Raw genomic sequence first — 24,943 nt, 5'->3', positions numbered from 1 at the left:
AAACAGGAAGCAAGCTCCGGGAAGTTCCGCCGCTCGATGTTCTCGCGATATTCTGAACGGCAGCACCGTCGAGAAAATGGATGATTGTGCAAACAAGCTAAGGGGACAATTCTAATCTTAAACGGATGGTATTTTTGCTTATGCCGAAGGTATGCGTTCAGCCTTTGTTGTGGCATCGACCCGAAACGTTTGTCAGAATTTAAAGTCGCACTATTGAATACAATGGGTGGCGTAGCGTATTATCAGATTTAGGCCAGCTAGCTTTAGCTAAATGGGCTTCTCGCAATGTCGGTTGCTCTACCTTCGGCATAATTGCCGACCGGGCACGAAAGCTTCTCTTCAAAGTACTCCGAATCTTCAATGTGACAATGAGTCCTATAATTAGTTTTGTTCATTTTTGTGTTAAACGAATGTCTTTGAAACTTACAAGTTTAGGACGCTTCTGGGTTGACTATAGTTAACGATAATTTTTCGTGGGTGCACGATTTCTGTGTGAAAGGCGCCTGTCTGTGAAACCCCAGAAACGAAATACAAATGACGTTGGATTTAGCTTTAAAGGTGGTAAAGTCCAACACAGCGGTTTCCGACCTCTTTTCATCTGACAACGACTTTTACGAAATGAAAGTGGCATCTATCCGCTCCGTTTTTGTTTATTTATTTAGATTTATTTCAAGCCGACTCGCATTTTGTATGAAAAGAACTAAAACAGTTGTGTTCATCTCCATCTTGTGTGTCTGTGCAGGTGTTTCCCAACTTTGATCACGATTGGAGCTACTTGGACGAATCGAATGGATAGGTGAGCCCTTTGTGTTGTATTTAAATGGAACTTTATAACAGTGTCATCATTACCTTTTATTCTATTTTGTGGTAATTTGTCATTAAGTAGTCACAATGTCTGAAGTGAACAGTTACTAAAACACTAAGCTCTGAAGCAAATACAGTTGCACTCAAATTTACCCCCATTGTAATTACTATTTATTTTCAATTGTACATACACACTCAGTAAATGCTAAACGTTTGTAATATTGTAATATAATGTAATATTGTTGGATTGTTCAGTACATGCTACTACAAGTTCTGTTGGCGGTTTAATATGTTTCAGTGCAACTACATATGTATTTAGCTTAAATGCTAATAATAATAACTAATGTATTTTATTTTGCGTAGCCTTCATTGATTACTGCTGATGTTACTGTGGAACCAATGGAGAATGCCAGCCTCACGAATGCCAGCTCAGGTAAATACATGCCAATAATCTCTGATGCAACTGTTCCAAATGATCATGACAGAATTAATCTAAATTTGTTGATGTGATGATTTTTATTTATAGAAGAGCAACAGAGACAGTCAGAATCTTCAGGCGATAAACCGGGATTGTCACAGCTTAGAAAGTCATGGGGTTTCAGACGATCAACTATAGCTCAACGGGAGTTCCTGGAAGAAGTTGGAGATGTAACCCAGAGTCCTCCACCGGTGCGGAGGGCCAGAAGCCGGCGTATTACACAGACACCTCAAGCCTCTAAAGACAATAAAATTACCCAAGCTCCTCAAGCATCTCTGTCAGTTATGGATGACCTGGAGTGGTCTGCCCCATCTTCGCCAGTTTCAGAGGAGACCAAACCAGCTTTATCCACAGTGGGTGGGTGCCTTGACCCGACCATGTGGCAGGACATTGGATCTGCCTTTGACACCGCTTTCTCTCTTCTTGGCGGGGATGAGGGTTTATCAATGGACATGTCTGATGATTTGGCAATTCCGGATATTTTGGGAGTTTCTGACACCACAGAGTCGCCTCCTTTACTAGTTTCAGATGACACAGAGATGTCTGAGCTCAGGGGGCTTCCTGATAATGTACTTTTGCAGTCTGAGCCGCCTTCAGAGAAGGCGACAAGTGGAGATGTTGATGTAGTTTTGATCTCAAGCCAAGATGAGGAAAGTGATGAAATGACTTTGTTGGAATACAAGGAACAATTGCAGTCTAAATACAAGCAGGGACTCAATGCAGGGAGAGGCGGAAGAGGAAGGGCCAGAGGTAGAGGAAGAGGACGAGGAAAGGGAAAAGGCAGAGGAAGGGGCAGAGGCAGGAGTAAGGTAGTTGAGCTTGAGTCCGTAGCTGCGTGTGATGAGGATGATGATGTAATGATTGTTAATGCATCAGAAGGGCAGCTGCAGCACTTAAAAAGGGACCATAAAGATACCCTGCACACACCTGAAATGGGCACATATCCTGCACACTCTATCAGTCTGAGTCCTGTTCAGCAAACAAGCTCAGATTGTATTATTATAGACACAGATGTGGAGCAGAATAAAGACACAACTCCAAGCCAGTATGACGATGCACCAGGGGATGCGGGGAAGCAAGAAAACAAAGATAAGGATGTTATGGAACATCCGACCATATTGACCTCTAAGACTTATGATCCCAGTGCTCTGTATTGCATCTGTCGGCAAAAACACAATCAAAGGTACTTATTAATTTAGGATAAAATATCCTTTTTTGAAGCAGACCTGCGTTCATGTTATTAAACTTCACTATCCCTCTTTCCCTGTTTTTAGGTTTATGATTTCCTGTCACAGTTGTCAAGAGTGTTTTCATGGCGACTGTGTTGGTGTCAGTGAAGCAGAAGGCCGTACAGAGTATACCTGCCCACCCTGCACTGCAAAGACGCGGAGCCAACGCCCGTCAGAGTTCCACACACAGCTAGAACACACCTTGTCACTGATACCTTCTAGAGACAAACAAGAGGGACAAAAGGAGCAGGACTCCCTTAAGGTAAAAAAAACATTTGAATCCCATTTCAGTGTAGTTACAGAAAATATTGTATTCCGAAGGTCCAAATTCTGTTAATCACAGAAATAGCCTTTTTACAGTTCTACACCATGCCAGTATTGTAATCATTATTTACTTGGATGTGCTTGGAGTCTTTGACAATTGCTTAAGACATGAATCTGCTTTCAGAATGATACAGAGGAGGCTTCTGCATTAAGTTCTGGACCTGGAGTGGGGCTGGAGGCGGATGGCTCATTTCCGCTCTGCATCGGACCAGGATGCAACAGACCGGCTTTACAGGACTCTGTTTATTGTGGCACTGACTGCATCATACAGCATGCTACTTTCACTATGAAGTCCCTCTCTGACACGAAGGAGCCCAAACCTACAGGTCGAGTGCAGAGGAAAGCTACACCCACAACACCTACTGCAAAGGTAATCAATGAACTCAATTTAAACAGTGATGTCGAATTATGAATACTTAACAAGTGCAAATGTCTTCCTCTCAGGGTCAGTGCAGTAGAGTGTCTGCAAGGTTAGCTGCAAAAGCTGAGGAAAATGCCAAAAAAGAGGAGCCGATGGAAGGTGATGGAACGCAGACAGACGCTACATCTACCAAAGCCTGTGACCCCACTCTCACAGAAGTTCAGACCACTCCCCAACCATCATCTAAGTTGTACACAGCGTGTATGTACCATTCACTACTCATACTCTTCCTAATCAGACAGCAATGTTAACACGAGTGCCACCTCTGGCACCTCTTTACACAAGTAACACAATCATGCACAACAATGATACATACAGAATTCTGTGGGATCACTAATAATTAACAGGGGTCAGCAGTGGGTAAGTATTTTTTTTTTTCTTCATTTGTCAAATTTGTCAAACATACCGGGGTACCAGTATATGAGTGAATACATCAATTTAGTCTCGTATAAGTGGAAAACCAAACACTGTACAGCAGTACTTCTTGAGATGGTATCAGGAAGGCAGCTGCCTTTTAATACATTCGGATCAAGAGATGATTTTCAGCCCACAAAAGGTCTCCCACATGGAAGAAACACACACACTCCGAATATGCACAATTTTGTTTTAAAAAGCGTTTGACTGAAGGGACCGGTACAGTCAACTGTGGTCACATTTGAAGAGTTCACCTTCTGGTGAGGTTTGACTCCTCCAAGAATGTAGGGTGCATGTGTTTTTCATGGTCAGCCCAGGCTGAGGAAAACGGCTTGAATTCACAACTTTCTCATTCAGACATATCTACCATAACTTATTGCCTGAGATGGATCTCTTTTCATACGCTTACTTTTTTATTTATTCTACTTTTTTTTTTTTTAGTCCCAAAGGGAAAGTCACTTTACACTCTATTGTGTATTAACACACACATGAAATCCACAAATGCCTGCAAAAATGGGTACAGGAAACAGACTGGTGTCTGTTCATCAACCACCTATTTCCATACATACAAATACATCTATATTTAAGTTCATGGCTTTAAACCCTTTGGTCTGCAAAGAGTTTTATAGACTGAGCAGACACACAAATGACACTTGAAGCTTCTATGAACGGCTTAAGCTTCCACCACACATAATTCATTGAAATTTCAAATATCCAGATTTTTATTTTTTCATATTTCCATTGGATTTGACATCAAGACATTGTGAAGGTTATGTTAAGGCAAAGGATATAAATGGTCAGCCTGTACTCTTGGACAAAGAAACACACTCTTTCAGAATGCCTCAAGGTACACAGCTGCTTATTGGAAAATTTTGTTTTTCCCTTTTAGGGTAATTAAGGAACAGTTTTGTTGGAAGAAGAGTTTTACAAACACAGCAAAACACAAACAGTTTGGGGAAAACTTCTTGTTGGTCAACAACTGTTTCAAGTTGCACACATCCTGCAGAACAGCACAGGGAGAATTTTGAGTCTTTTCCACAACAGTGCCCCTATATTCATACTGGTTATCTTGTGTTCCTTGCCATCGTCGGTGATTCACTTGAGGCTTCTGTGAGGAAATAGCAGGTTTTGTTGCATAGGAAAAATCCTCTTATAACGCATACATTCAAGTCATATAAGACCTTGCATCACAACTTACAGCGATCCTTGACCCGGCATTATGGTTTGACTGTGGTCAGACCCGTCGGTACACTTAATGCTGTATCTGTCATCACAAGCAAACTACTGTACATATACATACTCATGGAATCTTATTGGATGGAGATGGAGGATGAATTTGCTGTCTACATGACAATGAATGAGATTGTTTTGGTTACATTACAGTTGATCTGTACATGCAGTCTCCCCATATGCCTTTATGAGGTCATGCATCCTCTGTAAAGGAAAACAAGTCGTTGCGTACAGATCACCACACTGCAAACACAAAACCTGGAGTTCCCTAAGGGTCAGGAGAGTGATGATTCAAAAGTCCCATGACTGTTTTTTTTTTTTTCTTGTGCAGCCCAAAGTGATATTTTTTTGCACAGGGCCACGCATCTCTGCATAAAAACACTCAGCGACATGCAAAAATTGTGGGACAGTGTTGAAAAAGCTGTTCATCGTTCAGTTTTTTTTAAAAAATATTTTGCATGTTTCTTCACACTTGAGGGTATACTATATATCCTATATCTATTGGCTGGTCAATTTGACTAGTTGTTTTCCAGCCTGTACAGGCCATTTTAAAAAGTACACCAACCCCAAACCTTTCACACACTTAAAACGAAATTACACCAAAGTGAAACAAAATCGACGACAAGGTGTTGTCAGTGTTGGGATATATGAAGTCCATCCACCCACCCACATCTCTCCGTTTTCTACGCCGCTTATCCTCACTAGGGTCGAGGGGTTATGCTGGACCCTATCCAAACTGACTTTGGTACACCCTGTACTGGTCGCCGGCCAATCGCAGGGCACAGATAGACAACCATTCACACTTACATTCATACCTATGGACAGTTTGGAGTCGCCAGTTAACCTAACGCATGTTTTGGGAATGTGGGAGGAAACTGGAGTACCCAAAGAAAACCCGAGCATGCACGGGGAGAGACGTGTGAGGTCACATCTCGAAAAATGTACTCAACATTCACCACATCAGTAAATAACAAGTGATGCCATACGTAGTAACCTATCGATACACAACAGCAAACTCAACAAATTGATGTATTTTCTGCTGAGTATACTTGCAATGATATCTTTTAATGGACATGGTTTGGTGTGATCATTATCAACCAATTTGAGCTAGAAAGTATATAAACCAACCAAGGCAACTATCACTAGGTATAAAATCTATAATTTTTCCTTAGTCATATTTTATATCAAAGCCTTGTGAGTCAGCAATGCTATGACACCACCCCTTCCCTGCAATGAAAGTATGATAGTTGACATGATGACAAGCAATTTCCTTGATACATTTTGTCACTTGCTTTCTACAGAAGCAAGCAACAATTTAATCATGTCAAAAACCAAAGTAAAACAGTTTAATGTAATCTACATTTGTAATTTAAGAAATGCACAGATAAAGTGTGACTTAATAGAATATATATCTTAATAGAATATATATCTTTTACACCATATACATGTGCTTGTGGATGTCTATACATGGATCTCATGTCTTAAACTGCAGGGCATCAGGAGTTTCAAAAACAATTTTTTGTCAGGAAGCCAACAACTCTCACACCTCACAGTTATCACCATAGAGTTTTTTTTTCTATTATTGACTGTATTTTCCCATCCTTCCACAATGGCAAAACCACTGTCAATATCCATAAAAAAAGGGTAGATGAAGCTGCCTGGTCTTTCAGCTTTCACTGCACAGGAACATATTTGTTTTTCAGTGCCAGTCAAAACATCCATACTTTAACTTGAATCCATTTGGTGGTACTTTTGTTGGAGTCCCAGCAAAGACGTATGAGAGCCATGCAACAGTTGGGTGATCTTTTTTTTTTCTCCAAAAAGGTTTCAATTTCAAAGGAAAAATACTTGGAACGTTTAGCTGACACCAATACCGAAGACCACATAACACATTTTTTTCTCAGATCTCCTTATTGTACTCTTGACACTTGGCTGTCACAAGGGTCTGGTTCTTACAAGTTTGCCCTTTTGTCAAGGTCAGGCAGCAACACAAGCTTAGGCTGTTGACTGTATGCCAAAAGTCTGTGCGTCTGGTAGGGATCTGTGGCTAAAAATGCCCCAGTGGCGTCACTGCACATGCTCTCATGCTGCATGTTTTCATCTGTGCCGCAAGGGGAACTCCATGAGCCCTGGTTGCAAAGTTAGGATCCTTTTGAACTGGTTGTCTTGATGCTTGCGTATGAGGCGTCCTTGCACTACATGCACATTTCTTAACAATTGCACCACTTCAGAAATGGCAAGGTTTCTGTCACTGAACATTCCCTCACTATTGGTTCTTTAAAGCAGGGATTCTCATTTCTTAACAATTGCACCACTTGAGAGATGGCAAGGTTTCTGTCACTGAACATTCCCTGACTATTAGCCCTATAGACTATTAGGGTTTCTCAAAATATTGTCTGCAAAAGTTCATGATATTAACATTCCCTCACGATTGATTCTTTCAAGAAAGGACAAAATCAAGTTATAAAATCAGCATAACAAAAATAACTGGGAGCCACTTGGCCTATAAAACAAACATTCTAAGGGCGTACTTTGTTGTGATCAAATCCGATTAACTTTTTAACTCGGAAGCATAGCATCACATTAACAGCACAACATGAATACAGACCCACCATCCACCAGTACGAATTAACTTGAGGTTGTGCACTAAACAAATATGCACATTAACACTCAATGATGTCAAGGGTTACCTTTACATGCACATTAACACTCTGACATCGTCAGGCTTTACCTTTATGCATTCTCACACACGGTCAGTATTTGGGACCGAATATGATACTGAATATGACGTGACAGAAGATCGGGTCAAATACAGTATGTCTTATCTGTGCAGCGCCTGAGAACGTTAGCGCACGCACATGGTTATGGTGCATTCAAAGACCATTGAACAAAATGAGAAGGGTCGCTGCACAACACAACAACATAAACCACGGGATTTCTGACTATTATTTTGTAAAATAATGCCCCATATTAACCGTGTGTGTATATATTTGATTTATTTTTTATTTTTGGATTAATGTACTTGAAAGGTTCTGGCAGCCCAGCAGTGGTGGTTGGGGGCGCCTGCACTGAAGGCTTTGTTATGCTTTCATTGTGTCATGGTACTGGTGTAAGAGATACTGGCTGGCTGTTTATACAAAAAAATGATCCAGCAAAGCTTGACCTGCACCTCTAAGAAAAACGGCGATGTAGACTGATTGGAGGATTTTTTTTTTGTCATTTCTATTTCCGCCAATACAAGTCCTCCAGCTCAACTCGTTCGGGATCGCGCATCCTATCGTTGCATACGTCTTTTCCTTTGGTTTTGGTGCAGCATGTGACTGCTGTTTCAAAGAATATTTCCAGCTCCAAAACAATCTGGTTGTTGCTTTAAAAGTCGCCATTGTTTTACTAGTATTACAGAGGAAGCTGAACAGCTAGTCAATGAGTTGTTTGCTCACGCTCATTAAGACACTGCCCCTAGTGTTTTGGCAGAGAATTACAGGATAAATATGTCATTAAGAGTGCAGGTATAATGACTGCTTGAGAGTTCCTGCTTTAAAGTGTCTTATGTGGTGTTTTATATGTCAGAAGATATTTAAAGGGATAGTTCCGATTTTTTGACATGAAGTTATATGACATCCCCGTCAGCAGTGTACTTTAACAAAGGAGACTTACAACCCCAATTGGTCCTGTGAGTTCAGTTCTGGTCGGAAATCTGTGACGAAAAACATAGTTCTGACTAGTTGCTTGGGCCATTTAAATACTGAGTTTGAACAGAACAATATACGTTCAAAAGAATAATACATTTGCATCATAAAAATGTAAAAAAAAAATTCTGAAAACTGTGTTATATTTCTCCCACTGTATCCCTGCGCACTGTTGCATATGTGTGATCAAGACACTAGCATTTTCCTCCACTGGCAACACATATGTAAACGAAAAAAGATGGCCGTGGCGCTCCGTCTCGGGTGTGGTAGGTGCGTAGGTGTGAGCGTCGTCTTCACAGACACAAAAATGAACAGAGACAAAAAAAATGTGTTTTTCGTGAGGTGTCTCTATTTTTTTGAGGAAGCGTTTTTGTGATGCAGTTCATTACTCTTTTGAACGCATATTGTTTTGCAAAGCCAAACTACTTAAATTGCCCTAGCAACTAAGCAAAACCACGTTCCTTTCACGGATTTCCGACCAGAACTGGACTCTCAGGTCCAGTTGGGGGGTATGTCACTGTTGCTGTAGTACACTACTGATGATGAGATGTCATACAACGTCATATAAAATAGGCTTGAATGAAAATCTAGTCTGTTGTGTGTTTTGTCTATGTTGAGATTTATAGTTACTAGTGTAATAATTCTTCAGAAAAACATTTAGATTTTTGTGCATTGATTTTTACCTTTAAAGTGCCTGTATGAATTATGCAGAACGGCATATTAATACAGTTGCACAGATTGGTTGAATTGAATCTTTTTTTATTACAACACAATTACACTAGGGCTGTGATCAGAAGGGACATGACAATCCCGAACACTGAAATATATTGAGATAATTATTGTATTTGAATGTGTCAGATTGTAGTATCCTAATTAACATTAGATATTTTTCCCTTGAATTGAAGATTAAATTCCCACTAAGAAGTTAAAATTGGGTGATGTAGGCAGTCAGCAGTTTGGCAGCCAAGTCAATTGTCAATGAAGTGTGCTATTTGCCTTTGAGGTATCCAGATTCTGGCAGGTTTAGCTTGGTATTGGCATAGTGATGTAAGGTTTGGACGTATTGTTGGACCGTTATATACTGTTTGAATCAGTACATATTTTTAAAAAAATTTTCACCTCATTACCGATAAGAAAATAGTTGCTTTTGTAGTGGTGTCCATTGTGTATGTGAGTAACCGCTCATTGGTGGAACATGACTACCCTCTAGTGGCTAAAGTAATAAGCAACCTTCCGAGGGACACAGCTGACACGGGCATTCGTCACTGTTGGAGTCTCGACAGTTAACACATACAGAAGTACTTCCTTGTTTTCAATCAACCAACCTTATCTAAAGAAGAAACTACACAAAATATAAGATCCTTGTAGTTATAGTACAGATTAGACTGCATTATCCCAGTCTCATGTTGCATTAGTTATATAATTGATTATCGCCATCTTCACATTTTGTTGTGTTATAAGACACAATGGTCATCATTAGTTAAAAGAACCATGTTTAAATGTTTTTAATTAGCAGACCTCTATCGCTATTACCAAACATTAATTTGTATAATTTTGTCATTATTGAGAATATCATAACTATAGTAACACAAGTAATTGTAAATAGGTTCTAATTATCTTACCATGTAGAGGCCTTTTTTTTAGATTATTATTATTATTATTTTATTATTATTTTTTAGATTTTTAGACAGTTTTGATTACATTCTTGACTGTTTGACTTTACTTTTTTGTATTGTATGGTTGGCCTATTCCTCCAACAGTAATGTATCTTGCATGTCTCCTTCAACATATCGGTGGCTACATTTCCTTACCGCTGCAACTTCCTTTTTGATCGATTATTGTTGCTTTCAACACCATCAGTCATATGAAATCCTTCTGGTCTGGTAAAGGGTTATAGGGTAATAGATGCAGTCAGCCAATACTGTTTTCTTGGTCTCGTTGTGAGCGTCGTCATTGCTGTCATAGTTTGATGAAAAGTAAACTACAAAACTCCACATCATCGACAAGCCCGTCTAGGAAATAGGTGTTTGTCTCTTAATTAGCAAGGTGTAGTGTAATGTTGGACATGAGGTTTTCTTCCCCTGATCAAAATCGTAAGACCATCTGGACCTTAATGAGGTTTTGAGTAGAGCTACAATATGCAAAAGCAAGAAAAGGGAGTGAGACAAAAAATATTTGGAACTTGTAATTTAAAAAAAAAATAGTTTTTCACCTGATCAAAGGATATAAAAGCCTGCTCAAAATTCTCCTTTTCTGTCAGGCATTCACTGGGTCATGCCCTCTTGATGGCTAAAGCCAAGAAGCTTTCTCTTCTTGAACAAGGTTGGATGGTCAAGATGTTTTCTACCCGGCACAGTGGAGGGGAGGGGGGGGGGGATGTCCTATTTCATTCAGTGGATCACTGGAGCTTCGGGTGGTGCAGGGTCGTCAAACGGTGGGGGATTACGTGCAGATGTTACAGCGGGCATGACTCATGACTGAGGGCCCCCCGTCTGTGTGACGACAGCTTTTCAACAGGACAACGCTGCAGTTCACAATGCTCGCTTGACCAAGGACTTAAATTCCATAGAGAACATTTTGGGATGGATAGCAAGGAAAGTTTCTAAAAATAGCCATCAGTTCCAGACAGTGGATGCCCTTCGTGAAGCCATCTTCACCAAAGTTCCCAATAGCCTCTTGGAAACGCTCAATTCAAGCATGCCCAAAACATTTTAACGGTGGAGCTACTCATTACTGAGGCCTAGTGAGAAATTATTTAGTTCTGGTTTGGAGGTTTTTTTTTTGTCACTTTTTGAGCGATGGTCTTAAACTTTTGATCAGGCCTATTTCAGTTTAATTGTTTTCTATAAATTACTTTCTCAAAGTGCTGGAAGTGGCCAGAAAACGTTTGAGATCTTCCAGAATCTGCACCTATTCCAGATGTATTTCCTTTGATTTGCGCTTGCTGCCAAAACGGTCTCTTTATTCCACCCACAGCCGCCCTCCGTGCATGCCCACTCCGCTGTGATTGGTCACACGCCAAGTGCTTCCGAACTATGAACCACATAAGGAAGTCCGCCCCTGTGACATCACAAAGAGGCAGTTTTACCACACCTTTTGACACCGAGTGTTTTGATTCATCCCAAACCTTTTTTTAAGGGCTCACTTCCAAATGCGCAAACCTCATTATCTGAAACTTGGGCATCGTTTAACACGATAATACAACATTCTAATTACATTTATAGGTCAGAAAGAAAAGCTGCAAGATCCTCTTAATTCATTCAATCCCTGCCATTTTTTTTAAAATACAACCCTTTCAGCACTGGTCATTTTAGATTATTGATTATTAAACAGAATATTGTGTTGAATGGCTACATAAAAATGGAAAATACCTTTTTTTAGTAATCAGCAGTAAAAAATAGGTAAATCATAGGACAATATCAGTTGATATCAGCGGAGCTAACAAGCTTTTTGTGAAAAGATGCATTTCATGCATTACACAAACATCATGAACTAAACAATTTCACGTTTGGCACTGTGTGCACGTGCATGCATGTGCGTGAAAATTTCCCGAAGGCGTAACCTTCTGCACGCTACACTTCTTTCCCACGTCCTCTTCCTGCTGTTATCTAATACAGTTCTGTCATCTAGTTATCTTTTTTGTTGCATTAAAATTGCGCAGAAGCCGAATACATTGGTGGAGAGTTGCATCATCACCTCTGTCAGCCTCTTTCGCAAACAAACTTTAAGAATGTATAAATACTGTATTGGGATTGAGCATTTAGGTTTCTAAAAACGTTTATGTTTTTGGATTAGTTGAGTGAGTTAAAGTTTCTGATTTTCTTTCCAACTTTAAGGATTTGCCTTAACATGATTTCCTCTTTGTTTACCTTTTGAGTACGATCTCTGCCGTAGAAGCACTCCTTCACAACCCTGCCGTCAGAGAAACATTTTCTGATTTTGCTCCAGTAGATTAGCAGTGGCGGATGGTGCATTTTGTAACTGGGCCATCAGTGGGGTCTTAAGTGACCCAATCTACTACCTCTTAATAATATACAGAAAAGCAATATAACAATATGTGGCATTCCATAATTGGAGATGAATACCATATAAGCAACCAACCCAGTTAACGCTTTATCTTCCAATACATCATCTGTAAACAACTCTGAACTACAAACGTCTAACCAAGCAATTCAAAATCAATATTTATCGAACAAGACGCAGTGAACAACCCTATGTCAAGCTGACATGTATAGAAAATATATACAAACACACTCAGAACAACTCCATGCCTGTCTGCTTTCTTCGTGTCAGAAAAGGATCAATAAAGTGCTGCTGTTCATTTGATGATGCATTCAAGCGCACTATTGACTTTGAGTGCTATGAGGTGTACGCTTATTGTGATGGAGGTACATGAGTAAAAATGAAAAACAACTATTTCCTAACACTCATGATTAAGAGTGCGCCTGAACCTCTCACGTTGCGAGGAGAATAGAGCATAAAGGAGGCAGAACGTGAAAAGATTCATTTCTTTGCTTTGTGCATCATATGAACAAATAAGTTTGATGATTTTTTTTTTTTTTACATTAAGAGTGTTTTCATCTAGAAGATTTCCTTTATTTTGGTGTGACAATGCCTGCACAGCACAGCACTGAAAACCTTTCACTGAGCTGGGATTGCCCTGAAAATGAGGCTTTAGCGTTGGTTGTGTGTATATTTTGTATTTTGGATGCTACTTTATGATAATTGCTAAATGTTGCCCTTCAATTTGGTATTAAATGAATATGCAGACTTAAACCATAACCGTTTAAGCTATGTAGGATGGCTCATCTATTTAGCAGTAGTCATGTGAAACGTTATCAAAGTGAGGCCACATTTTTGACCCGGAATTACGATAAATTAATTAATCAATTAACTCATTCACTACTAGCCATTTTCAGAGAAGAGAACTCCATACTGCCAGTTTTGGGGCACCCACAGAATATTGAGTTTTAGGACTACATAAACATTGAAACTAAATTTTTGACTCTTCTTTCATTCCAGCCTTTTTGGGTCTTTATAAATCGTCAATCGAAAATTGTATTTTTCTGCAGAGAAGCAAATTCAAGCAAAACAGTGAATGACATCCATATTATTGTTTCAGTGTCACCTCAAACATCTGAACAGTTTACTTCTATGAAACAACAAAAACAGATTTTGATGAAAAAATGAGTACATTTCTTCACAGATCTATTTACAGATGTTTGCATGTGTTTGAAGTATTTACAGATGTATGCATGTGTCTATCTTAGACATGTGTCTTTGCATGCGTGTGCAAACAATTTATTAGGGATGTTCTGATCAGGATTTTATGCTGCTGATACCAATCCCGATAATCCATGAGTGAAATCAACCAATACTGATCACAGATGCTGTGTAAATGTTTAAATGAAATACTGGCTATAGTAGGGGTCACCAAGGTTGTTTTCTTGTATGTGCTATCGTATACTGACAGTCAATAGAAACTTTGAAATGTATGCATATTTATAGCTGGTTATAAGGGTTATAGCTGGTGGATGTATTATCCACTTAGTGGTTGGGTAGTTGAGATAATGATTGATAATTGATGAGTTGTGGAAAAGTGGACCAAATACACATTGCGCAATACTCAGTGGGGGGCATAATTTGAAGATTGCTTTTGGAGGCCTATTTAAAGGCCCAAAAAAGGCCAGCATTGTTAGTCCAGTAAACGGCATCATGCCATGTCTTATCACTTGAACAACATATCCAAGCACTGGGTATGATGAGGCCGCTTTGAGCTACAGTGGTATAGCCAGGTATATGGGCTGTTCCCAATCCGAAACCTGAATTAACACCACAACACGACAAGCTATGTTATCGATACACTCTGTCCATGACTCCAGACCAGGATTGTTACATCCGGTTTTAACACTTGCAGGGCCACTTTTGCTGTGCTAGGTTTTTTTTAATTCGGGAAGTAGTGCCCGAATACCAGCAACACTGGAGTGTTAAGTTTAGTACCCAATACTTGCATCTTCTGCACTGTTGTGTTGAAAGCAATTTGCAATTTGTCCTTAAAATATTTCTATAAACCAGATTGTCAGTTTGATGTCATGACACATACCGTATCTGATTCTTTGTCGCTTTTCTGGGATCTGTGTAAAATGTAAAAATACACAAATGCAAGATTGATGATGGATTTTATGATATTTTGTGTTGTTTTCAGACGTTTTTTTTTTATTCATTTGCACATGTGACATTTTGACATCGTTAGTCACACAATGTCCGCTGTTCTTTTTTTTCCAGCAACTAAGGAGTGTAAACAAATAGAGACAGAATCTCCCCAAAAACAAAACCCAGAGGACCCACCCACAGATGCATCTCCATCAGGACAACCCACCACTGAACCAGTTCTACCACAAAGTGTCTCTAATGCCACCAAAAAGATTTCCACAAACAGTGACATTTCTGAACAAGCCACTGGAGAATCAGTTCGCGTCACTCTACCCTCTGGAGTAAAATCGGGTCCACCAACTTCTCCCACACAGTCTCCGAACCAAGGATCAAAACAACATGAAAGGGGGGTTGTTTTGAAAACTATGGCAGCATATATAATACCCAAGAAGCAATCAGGACTTCAGCCTTCCTCTAGCCACATTGCGACCTCATGCCAGAAGCCTTTGGGCCCCACTCTAGTGAATGAGAGCCGGAATCTCCCCGTACCCCCTGCACCTAGCGCTCCGTCCTCTAGACCCTCTCAGCCAAATAACCAGGTCAGACAGAGCATCCAGCGATCCCTCACTAGCATCTTGTTCAAAAGGTGAGACTTAAGTATCTTTTTCAGTACAAATGTGTTTTTAGTATTGTATAGTTCCAAGATTTGAGTCCTTTGCAGAGAAACAAAACAAAAAAAATCTCACTTTAAACTGACTCATTTTGTTTTTCTTCATCAAGGGTTTGTGATTGTGAGGATTTGGAAATGTCGGAAAGTGATGCGGCAAAGCTTGTTGCAAGCATCGAGATGGAGATGTTCGACATCTTTCGTAATACAGACAGCAAATACATGAATAAGTACAGAACTATTATGTTCAACTTGAAAGATCCAAGACACAAGGTTTGTTCAAAGTCTAAAAGTTGTTATATATTTATTTATACTTAACTGATGCTGATCTAAAATATGATTTTTTAAATTTTGCTTAAATTTTTTTAAATTTTACTTCAAAAAGTGCTATCACAAATACAATGTACTGTATTATTAGGCCACCAAGCGACACAGTATTGTTTCATTTCACTTCAATGAATGTACGTAGTGAGTTTTTGTAAGACAAATGACTCGGTTCTACCAAACTGACAGTTTGTTCCTGGTTTCTAGGGCTTGCTGTATCGAGTCGTGCAAGGAGACATCAGTCCTTTCAGACTGGTCAGGATGAGCCAAAAGGACATGCAGGCTACCAAGGCACCAGACCAAAATGTAAAGGACACATCAGAGGTAAATCCCCATGTCTGCTGTCATGTGAAAAGAAATATTCATCTTAAATGTCATTGTCCTATCAGTGTATAATTTCTCCCTGGGTCAATAAAGTCATGTTCATATATCTTAGGTTAAAAATGCAGCCGCAAAAGCGCCAGCTTTGTTGCAGAAACCCGAAGTTGTGAAGGTTGATCTTTCCTGTTTAAACAGCACTAAACCCGATCGAAGACCTGTGGGCAATGTGAGCATTCATCTTATATTCATCCAGTTGAAGATGTTTGTTTTCTTACTAATTGCACATATCTGCAAGCTACCGTCGTCGTGATATTTTTTAAAATTATGTGTTGAAGAATGTTTTTTCCCGTTTAACAGAAGAGAAGTACCGCTCTTACTCTGAAAAACAAAGGAAGTGAGCCAAGAAAAGAGTGTGCAATGCCAGATGTTCTTACCTGTATGCTAAAGGACACAACTTCAGAGCACAAGGCTCACTTGTTTGACCTGAAATGCAAGATATGTACAGGTGAATTAAACAAATCTTTGGTATTTGAAGCATACTATCTACATAACATCATAATTCTATGTATTATCATTGTTACATGTTATTTGTTCTTTATTTTCAAAGGACAAATACCAGCATTCGGGGAGGAGGAACCTCCGAACAAAAGAACCAGGGTTTCTGAGTCAAGCGAGAAGCATTATTCACAGGGGAGACAAGGAGATGACTCGCCATTGTTGGCGCCACCAGACTCACCTGACATGGATTATTCATATGACCCTCCATCCCGCCTTATTATCGACACTGGTGATTTGACCATTGTTGAATCGCCGGCTTCCCCCGTAATGGATTCCCCTGCTTCCCCTACTTTTGAGTCTCCCGCTTCTCCGGTCATGGAGTCCCCAACATCCCCATCTAATGATACGTCATCAAAAAGAGCATATACACCTGTTGTGATTCCAGCCACCTCCACGGTAACAATTACAAGGCGCGACCCCCGAACTGCAGCCAACAGGAGCTCTGCTCCATGTAACGGTCCCATAAACACACCCCACAATCAGTCAGCGCCTTACGCTCCTCGAGGGGGCAGCACCGCTTCATCAGTACCGACCGTGTTAGCGAAACCAACAAAACTAATACCGAAACCTATTCTCATGAAGCCATCCTCTTCAGCCGATCCCAGACTCTATGGAATATCATCAAGGTATTTATGGAAGTATATGAATGCAATGTAAATATCATGTTGTTTACATATTGTGAAATTGGGTGGCATAGCACAATTGTGAGAATTGGTTTGTTTTTCAGGACTGTGATTTCAGAATCTCCAGCCAACGGTGCATCTGGAAAGTTCCTGGCAAAGCAGGAAACAGTTTGGAAAGGCTTCCTGAACATGCTCACTGTGTCAAAGTTTGCTACTAAGGGGTATCTGGTTTCAGGATCTGATGAAATTCTAAAATCGGTAAAACAATGTTTTTTTTATATTTTTTATACATGTAATCATATCAACAACATCATCTTTGCAGTTAAAACTTAATTTTTTTTTTTAGGAATTACCTGATACCATACAAATCGGAGGGAGAATCATGCCCCAAACAGTGTGGGACTATGTTGCAAAGGTCAAGACCTCTATGACAAAGGCAAGCAGTGTGTACATTGTATTCATTTGCATTGTATTATCCACTGCTATATAAATAACATACTGTTTTTCTTGCTTATTAGGAGTTATGTGTGATCCGCTTTCATCCTGCTACTGAAGAAGAAGAGGTGGCATACGTCTCACTCTTTTCCTACTTCAGCAGCAGAGGACGTTTTGGTGTGGTGTCGAACAACAGCCGTTCCATCAAGGATATCTACCTTCTACCACTGAGTGCAAAGGAATCGATCCCATCCATACTGCAACCTTTGGAAGGACCAGGTGTGTGACAATGCTTGACTGTTGATATAATAAAACATTGGTAAATACCGTAGGCTCTCTAAGACTGCTGAGACGCCCACAAAAACCTGGATTATGATGATGCATTGAGGTGCCACAGTTCATTATGCAATTGCAAAGTTAGAAAACAAATTCCATATTTTCATTATGCTTTTCTTCTCTTCACAGGACTTGAAAATGACAGGCCAAATCTTATTCTTGGCTTGGCAGTTATCCAGAAATCAAAACGTCCAGGAAGTGTCCTTCAGGAAACTGAAGAGAAGAAACCCAAAGTTCAAATGTCTAAAGACCCCATGTGGATCCCAAAACCTCCAGTCCTCTACGGTTCTGACAAATTGGAGATGTTCCAACCCTATGATCCGCAGACCCCGATGAGCACAACCCCTCTCACTGCACCTCCTTGTCCTGGGTCACCATCTGATTCCTCTTCTAGCTCAGATACTATGCCGTCACTCCTGGCCTCCATTAAATCAAACCCTGTTGTTTCTACTTCAGCCCCTGGGACATCAACTCAGTCCACGTCCAATAATGAAACTACTCCTGCATCACCCAGTAGTGATACACCACTAAAGACTATATTGAGCACATTGTTCCGAAATAAGCAAACCGGTGTCATGGATTCTAACGATGAAAGTTTTGATACTAATTCAACAACAGTAAGTGCTAAGAAGGCGTCCGTGCTGTCTCATGTCTCAGGGTCAATGGTAGATCCAATTGTTCAACAGTATGGACAGAAATCTAAAGTCAAAGAGATACAGGAGGAGGAAAATGCATTTGATCGTCCGTATGACCCAGAAGAGGAGTATGATCCTGCAATAGGATATGGAACCCTTTCCTCAGGAAACAAGACGCGAGAAGACCCTCCATTGTCAGGCTTTGATGATGAAGACGATGTGGCCTACGATCCTGAGGATGAGACTATTTTTCAAGATTTACCAAGTGATGGAAAGAAACTTCCGGATCAACCTGAAATGAAGTGCCCATCGTCGTTATCAATTTCCACACAGGCTGCAACACCTGCTAGTTTACCCCAAAGCTCTTCTCTGGCTGAGGTTCCGCAGCCCATTCCTACTGGTACTGTGGTTGTCTCTGCCGCTACACTGACTGAGCAGCAGCGAATGTTAGAGGAGCTTAATAAACAGATTGAAGAGCAAAAACGGCAATTAAAGGAACAGGAAGAGGCGCTTCGTCAACAAAGAGAGGCTGTCGGTATGTTTATGGCACACTTTTCCGTTACTGATTCCAAGATTTCGACTCCCTCAAAGTCTCAGATTTCATCCCTTCAGAGTGGTATAATTCACTCAGAGTCTCAGCCTTCTGAACAGAAAGATTCAAAGTCAGAACAGGCCAGCAATCTACCAGATGCTGTTGATGATTCAAATGCTGATACACAAACCAATAAGCAGGAAAATGCAAAAGGTAGTCCTTGTTTAAACACAACTTCAGTCACAGTGCAAGATGCTGTATCTGATAACATAAAGGAAAATGAAAAATATTCATCTGCTGGTGAAATAGAAGATTCTGATGTACCCTATGATCCAGAGGATGACCTTTTTAACGAAATCCAAGATGACGTGTTTCAAGGAAGCACCTCAAAGATTCAAGATACAACAGGACACAGGGGTGTTTCTCCAAATTCATATCACAGCAGGAGGCGTAGGTCATCACCAAAGAGGCGAAGTCATCGTGAAAGAGACAGCCATAGAAATCCTTCAAGGAGAGCTCAGCGGCGTTCCGCTTCACATTCCAGGAAACATAGAGAACGGGATAGACACAGAAAAAGTGAAAGAGACAGGTCAAAGCACAGAACTAAAGACCGCTCTGAGCGCCAGGCTCGTCACGATAAGGTACATAGTACAAGGCGGCATTCCCGTAGCCGGAGAAGATCACCATCTTCTCCCAGCAAAAGAGATTTGGTGTCCAATGCATACGAGTTCAGGGCATTGTCACCTAATGACAGTGATGGACGTCATTTAAAATCTGATGTTGGTCTTACAATTGCCCATCAAAAAAGTTTGGATAAGGACCTTAAACAAGAAACAAGTGAAAATCCTGAAACTTCACAACAACCGAGCTCCCAAGAAGTTCTCCAAAACACAGCCAGCGCGCTTGATAATTCAACTATCGGTCCTCTGACACACGTGAATAAACACATTCAGCAGGAAACAAGTGGAAGCAAGTTTGAAAGTCCAATTCCTCTACGAGAACTTGAACCCCCAATTCGAGATTCACCAGAGAGTCCTGATCCTGATCCACGGTTTATAGCACCTAGCAGTATCGAAAATAATCACCCTGACAAATCTGAGGAAATCCTACATTCAGAGGTTCAAAGCACTGAACCAGCTGAGAAAGTACAAAATGATTGCCAGCTTTATGGAAGCCAAGAAACACTGAATATGCCACAGCCCATTGAAGGTATTAAATCAAATGTTGACATGGATTTGAGAGACGGTCCACAGCATTCAGAAATACAAAAAATATCTCAGGGAGTAATCACAGATGTACATGAAACAGGCAATGAGCAGAAATGTTCAAATGGTGGTCTAGAACACCATAACAAACATCGTCATATCAAAATTGAGGAGAGTATGTCAGAATTTCCCCTTGGGGAGCTCGGTGTCATGGATATTGGAAAGTCACAGATTCCAAGCAGGCTTTTAAATTTGGCAGTAAAAGGAGTTGACCACAATAATCAAGCTCAAAATTTCCCCCAGGTCAGAGATTTTCAGCCACTGAGTAGAGATGATGAAATAAACAGGGGGTCTTGTGATCAAGAAAGTAGTGCAAAGTCAAATTTACCCACAGGTTCTGGTGATACTTATATGACAGCATCCTTAGCCATGTCCGATGATAAACATATAAAAAGAGATCCAGGTGCCTTTACCTCTAATGTAAAATATGAACGTTTTGAGGGTGTAGCTTGTTTGGGTGGTCAAGGCTTGAGCGATGATGCAGTTAACTCATTTGCTGTCACTTCAGGAAGAGGCACTGGAGAAATATTTCTTGCAAACATTCAAGGAATAAGCACACAGGATCAGCGTCAACAAGACCCATGTACTCCTAGTAATATTAGAAATGCAGATTGCAGAGGTCCAGAACCTAGTATCTTTGTTCACAGGGGTCAAAGCACAGGTTTCGGCAGAAATTATGACCCTGCCAGCAATAGCACAGGGTCCACTTCAGTAAGAGTAGGGCAACTTCCTCAAGATGAAGGTCAAGTCCACCAGCCATCTCATGGTTGGAGAAGTGCAAGTATGGACAGCTATGGACCTGAAAGAGAAGTTCTTGGAGATGTAGACCCTTGCAAATCATGGACTGTGGGAGACCTAAATGTAGGGGCCCCAAATAATGACAGCAGAGGACCAGGTCATCCAAATGCTACGGGACCATGGGGCGAAAGGATCCAAGCACATGACAGGAGAGAACCTGGAAGTCCACATTTCATGAGAACAGAACCACAAAGGCAAGGACCTACATTGGAGGGCTTAAGACATGACCGGGGAGGGCCAATTTTTCCTGATTTCATGGGACCAGGAACTGATGACAGAGGACTGGATATGCATAACTGGCGTGGCCCCAAGGACGAGCCTGTATGTACTGACATGAGAGTTCCAGTGCATGCTAGAAAAGGACCAGATGTTTGTGATTTCAGGACACAGGAAAATGAAAATGCAAATATGACCGGACCTGTTTCTGGAAGGAAAACTGTAGGTTCTGATTTCAGAGGTCCAAGACCTGAAAGGATACATCCAGCTATAAATAATGGAGGGCACGGTGCGAGAGGCAATTTGGGACCATGTTTTGAAAGAGGTCCAGGCATGGAGGGCCCTGTACATGATGGAGGACAGAGAGAGGGAGGTCCACATTATCGAGGTCCTCTAACTGACTGGAAAGACTCGCATATGCAAGATAAAGAACATGACATGAGAGGTCCAGTAGGTCCAGATTTCAGGGAACCATGGAATGAGAGGAGAGGCCCTGAAAGGGGTATGCAACACTGTAATAGAAAAGGACCAGAAGGTCATGATCCCAGAGAACAAGGGTCTGTAGTGAGGCGGTGTGCAATGGAACGTCCAAGGATTACGCCAAAAGGAGGCTCACATTTCAGTGGACCAGAGAATGAAAGGATAAATCTACCAATCAACTGCCCCAAATTCCACAGGGAAGGACAGAGAAATCAGGGCTTGAGGGGAATGGAACCTGAGAGAAGAGAATTAGGAGTCCCCAAATTTCCTGGGCCAGGGCACCGAGGGCGAAATGGAAGAGGGCCTCGGTTTGAAATGAGATGCATAGAAGGTCAAGGGCCTCCCAGCTTACGAAGGGGAGACACTGATGAGTTTGGTACAGGGCCTTATGCATCAGGTCCTGGACATGATTTAATGGAAAAGAATTTTGAAAGGCTTGGACCTCACAGTAGACGAACATGGAGCCCCCAGTCAGAAAATATGGAGCAAACTGAACCTCACGGAAGAGGTCCGCATATAAGGGGACCAGTCCATGAAAGAAATCCCCCACAACCTGATAACAGGGAGCATGAGACATTTATGGACCAGAGAATGGTTGAACCAAGAGTTCCAAACATGAATAGACCAATGTATCCACATTTAGGTCCAAATACAGATTGCACAGGGCCTAACAGAATACATCCAGAAAGGGAGGAAACAAGGTTTGGTAGTAAAGGCCCAGGACTTTTTGGAGGACCTCGCCTAAATCATAGTCTTCCAGAAATGATGGACCCAGAGTCTGATTGCAGAGGTTCGTATTTTGGAGCAGACTTGGACCCTGAGAGGAAAGGTCCTGGTAGTAGAGATTTTAGAGGACCTATTTGTGATCGGAGAAATCCAAACATGAATTGTTTGGGGCTTGAGAGACGAGAACTAGAAGACCCGGATCTCAGAAAAAATCATTTTGAGAGAGGTCCAGATGGCCCAGGTCCTAATTGGAGATCAGATGGCCCACAGTATGGTGGACCAGGAAACAGGGAGAACAGCATTAGATCAGGTCCATATAACAGAGAAGATCAAAGACATGAAAATAAATGCAACTTGAGCGTGACCGTCTTTAGAGGCCCAGAAGCAGATCAAAATAGTCATGGAGGCCGATGGCCAGCAGCAGACTGTGGCTACTCAGACTCTGAAACACAATTCGAAGATGAGTGGAAACATCACAATAACCGCTATCCTCACCCAATCACAGACGATATCGATATGCCAGTGGATCCTGGTAATATACAAAGAGGCCCTGCAGTTAGGGGGTTTGGGCTCATGCCAGAAAGGAAAAACTTACAAATTTCAGGCCCTAGGAGAGTCCCTGATGATGACTGGAGAGATCTAGGACCTTTTCAGAGTGACGCTGAGAGGCTATGCCCGAGGCCTGGTAGACTAGGCCCTGGAAATGGATGTAGGAGGCCTGGTAGAGGAAGATGGAGATCAGACCACATGGACTTCAGAGAACAGGGCCATGAAGGGAGAGGTCCAGTCATGGGAGTACCTGGGTCAGATAAGAGGGGTCCAAACTTGGAAGGACCAAGGCCCATTCAGGGAGGCCCTGATTTAAGGAATTCATTCCAAAACAGAAGAGAATTGGAGATGCAGGACGACCGTGAGCGAAGAGGAATAGGAGACAGAGATGGACGCTTCCGTGGGTCTGAAAACCCAAATCTTGAAAGGCCGTTGAGGGATTTTAGAAGTTCAGAACCGAGAGCAATGGAGCCTGAAAGGAACGCTTTCGACATGGAAATCTCTGAAAACCCAAGTCGACAGGGTTGTTTTAGAACACAAGGCTCAGATATGAATTTTATGCATAGAGAAAATGATATGAGCGGGCCATCTGGAAACTTAAGACCGGGGCGTGGGCCTGGGCCTTGGGTGGCAGACACCGAAGTCCCTGTGTGTAACAGAGGAGATGAACACACTATGGACCCCGGGTTAGACTCAAGGGAACCCAGTTATGCTATGAAGGATGGGATGAAATGTTCTGACGTCAGGGACTCGAGGAGGTACAATCGTAGATCATTAGACATGAGAGGTCGGAGGTCAAGGCAGAGCGGTCGTTCACTCGATGGTTCTCAATGTGGTCCTCAGGGTAGCGAAGCAAATCCACCAAGTGAACAAGTAAAAAATCCAAAACCTAGGGTGGCCTTGCTCCCCACTCCAACCGAAGGTCGTGTATGCATCCCAAATCGTAGGATGAACAGCGGCATGAAACAAAAAAACATAGGCCAACATATTAACAAGTAGTGGAGTAAGACGTAGACCAGTTCGAGAAAGTCGGTTTGTGTTAAGAGCTGGCAATAGTGGAAAAGAACTAAAAATGTGATTCATAATTCAGTTAAGACCAACAAAAATGTTGGGACACAACAATCTATTCCAGGTAGCGTTACTGACACTGGAACATAACTTAAGCAAAACAATTTGATGACTGTAAACTGGAATTTCACAGAGGTATTTCTGTTAAAACATGTTCGTCTTTTATTCAGCAAGTTTAATTTTGTATGTTTACAAATAAATATGTGTAAATACGCCACTTTTGAATTAAAGTCGGTGAATAGTCAGAAATCCTTGTACATAAATGTACATTTTTAACAGCCATAGTGTCAGAAGGGCAGACAAACGTCTTTTTTCTGTTTATGTGATATACTAAATAAATTACTTTGTTTCGATATTGATTTGTCATACTTTTATCGTGCAAGCAATACATTTTAATGGCGTCATCCATACATAACAATCAGAAGATTACATCCCCACATCATGGAAATTACCGTATCCGTTTTTGGGCCCTGAATGAGACATTAGAACTGTACTTGGTGTAATTATTAACCTATGCAATGTAAGTACATCTTTTTTTAAAGAAGAATTGGGTGCAAAAGTTGAAGTAGCATCAGCTGATCAAATGTTGTAGACCATAGCTAAAAAAAAAACAGAAATATGGTGGAAAAAGTTTAAAGTGTTATTATTCTTCACATGTGCACTATGGA

The 24,943-nt window shown here is 41.1% G+C and overlaps 1 protein-coding gene across 1 annotated transcript; it reads left to right on the top strand.

Annotated features, from left to right (window-relative positions):
• The first annotated feature begins 33 nt into the window (after positions 1-33).
• On the top strand, positions 34-24,630 carry si:ch73-181d5.4 (uncharacterized). The gene is made up of 17 exons (XM_058052137.1): positions 34-149; positions 743-796; positions 1,168-1,237; positions 1,331-2,465; positions 2,557-2,773; positions 2,960-3,205; positions 3,280-3,457; positions 14,875-15,388; positions 15,523-15,682; positions 15,941-16,057; positions 16,170-16,280; positions 16,412-16,559; positions 16,662-17,238; positions 17,340-17,493; positions 17,582-17,671; positions 17,754-17,949; positions 18,136-24,630. Exons 3-17 carry the CDS (start codon positions 1,204-1,206, stop codon positions 24,204-24,206), a joined length of 9,948 nt encoding a protein of 3,315 aa, XP_057908120.1. The 5' UTR covers positions 34-149; positions 743-796; positions 1,168-1,203; the 3' UTR covers positions 24,207-24,630.
• Positions 24,631-24,943: the final 313 nt, after the last annotated feature.

This window comes from Doryrhamphus excisus, chromosome 16, assembly GCF_030265055.1.
Source record: "Doryrhamphus excisus isolate RoL2022-K1 chromosome 16, RoL_Dexc_1.0, whole genome shotgun sequence".
NCBI classification, from domain to species: Eukaryota; Metazoa; Chordata; class Actinopteri; order Syngnathiformes; family Syngnathidae; genus Doryrhamphus; species Doryrhamphus excisus.
This window is presented reverse-complemented; position numbering and strand designations above follow the sequence as displayed.

Excerpts from the sequence above, each read along its gene's own strand:
- si:ch73-181d5.4 (XM_058052137.1), top strand. The coding sequence starts at position 1,204 with ATGGAGAATGCCAGCCTCACGAATGCCAGCTCAG. Across the intron at positions 16,281-16,411 it reads ATCGAAGACCTGTGGGCAAT|AAGAGAAGTACCGCTCTTAC; the intron begins GTGAGCATTCAT and ends CCCGTTTAACAG. Across the intron at positions 17,494-17,581 it reads CTGATGAAATTCTAAAATCG|GAATTACCTGATACCATACA; the intron begins GTAAAACAATGT and ends TTTTTTTTTTAG.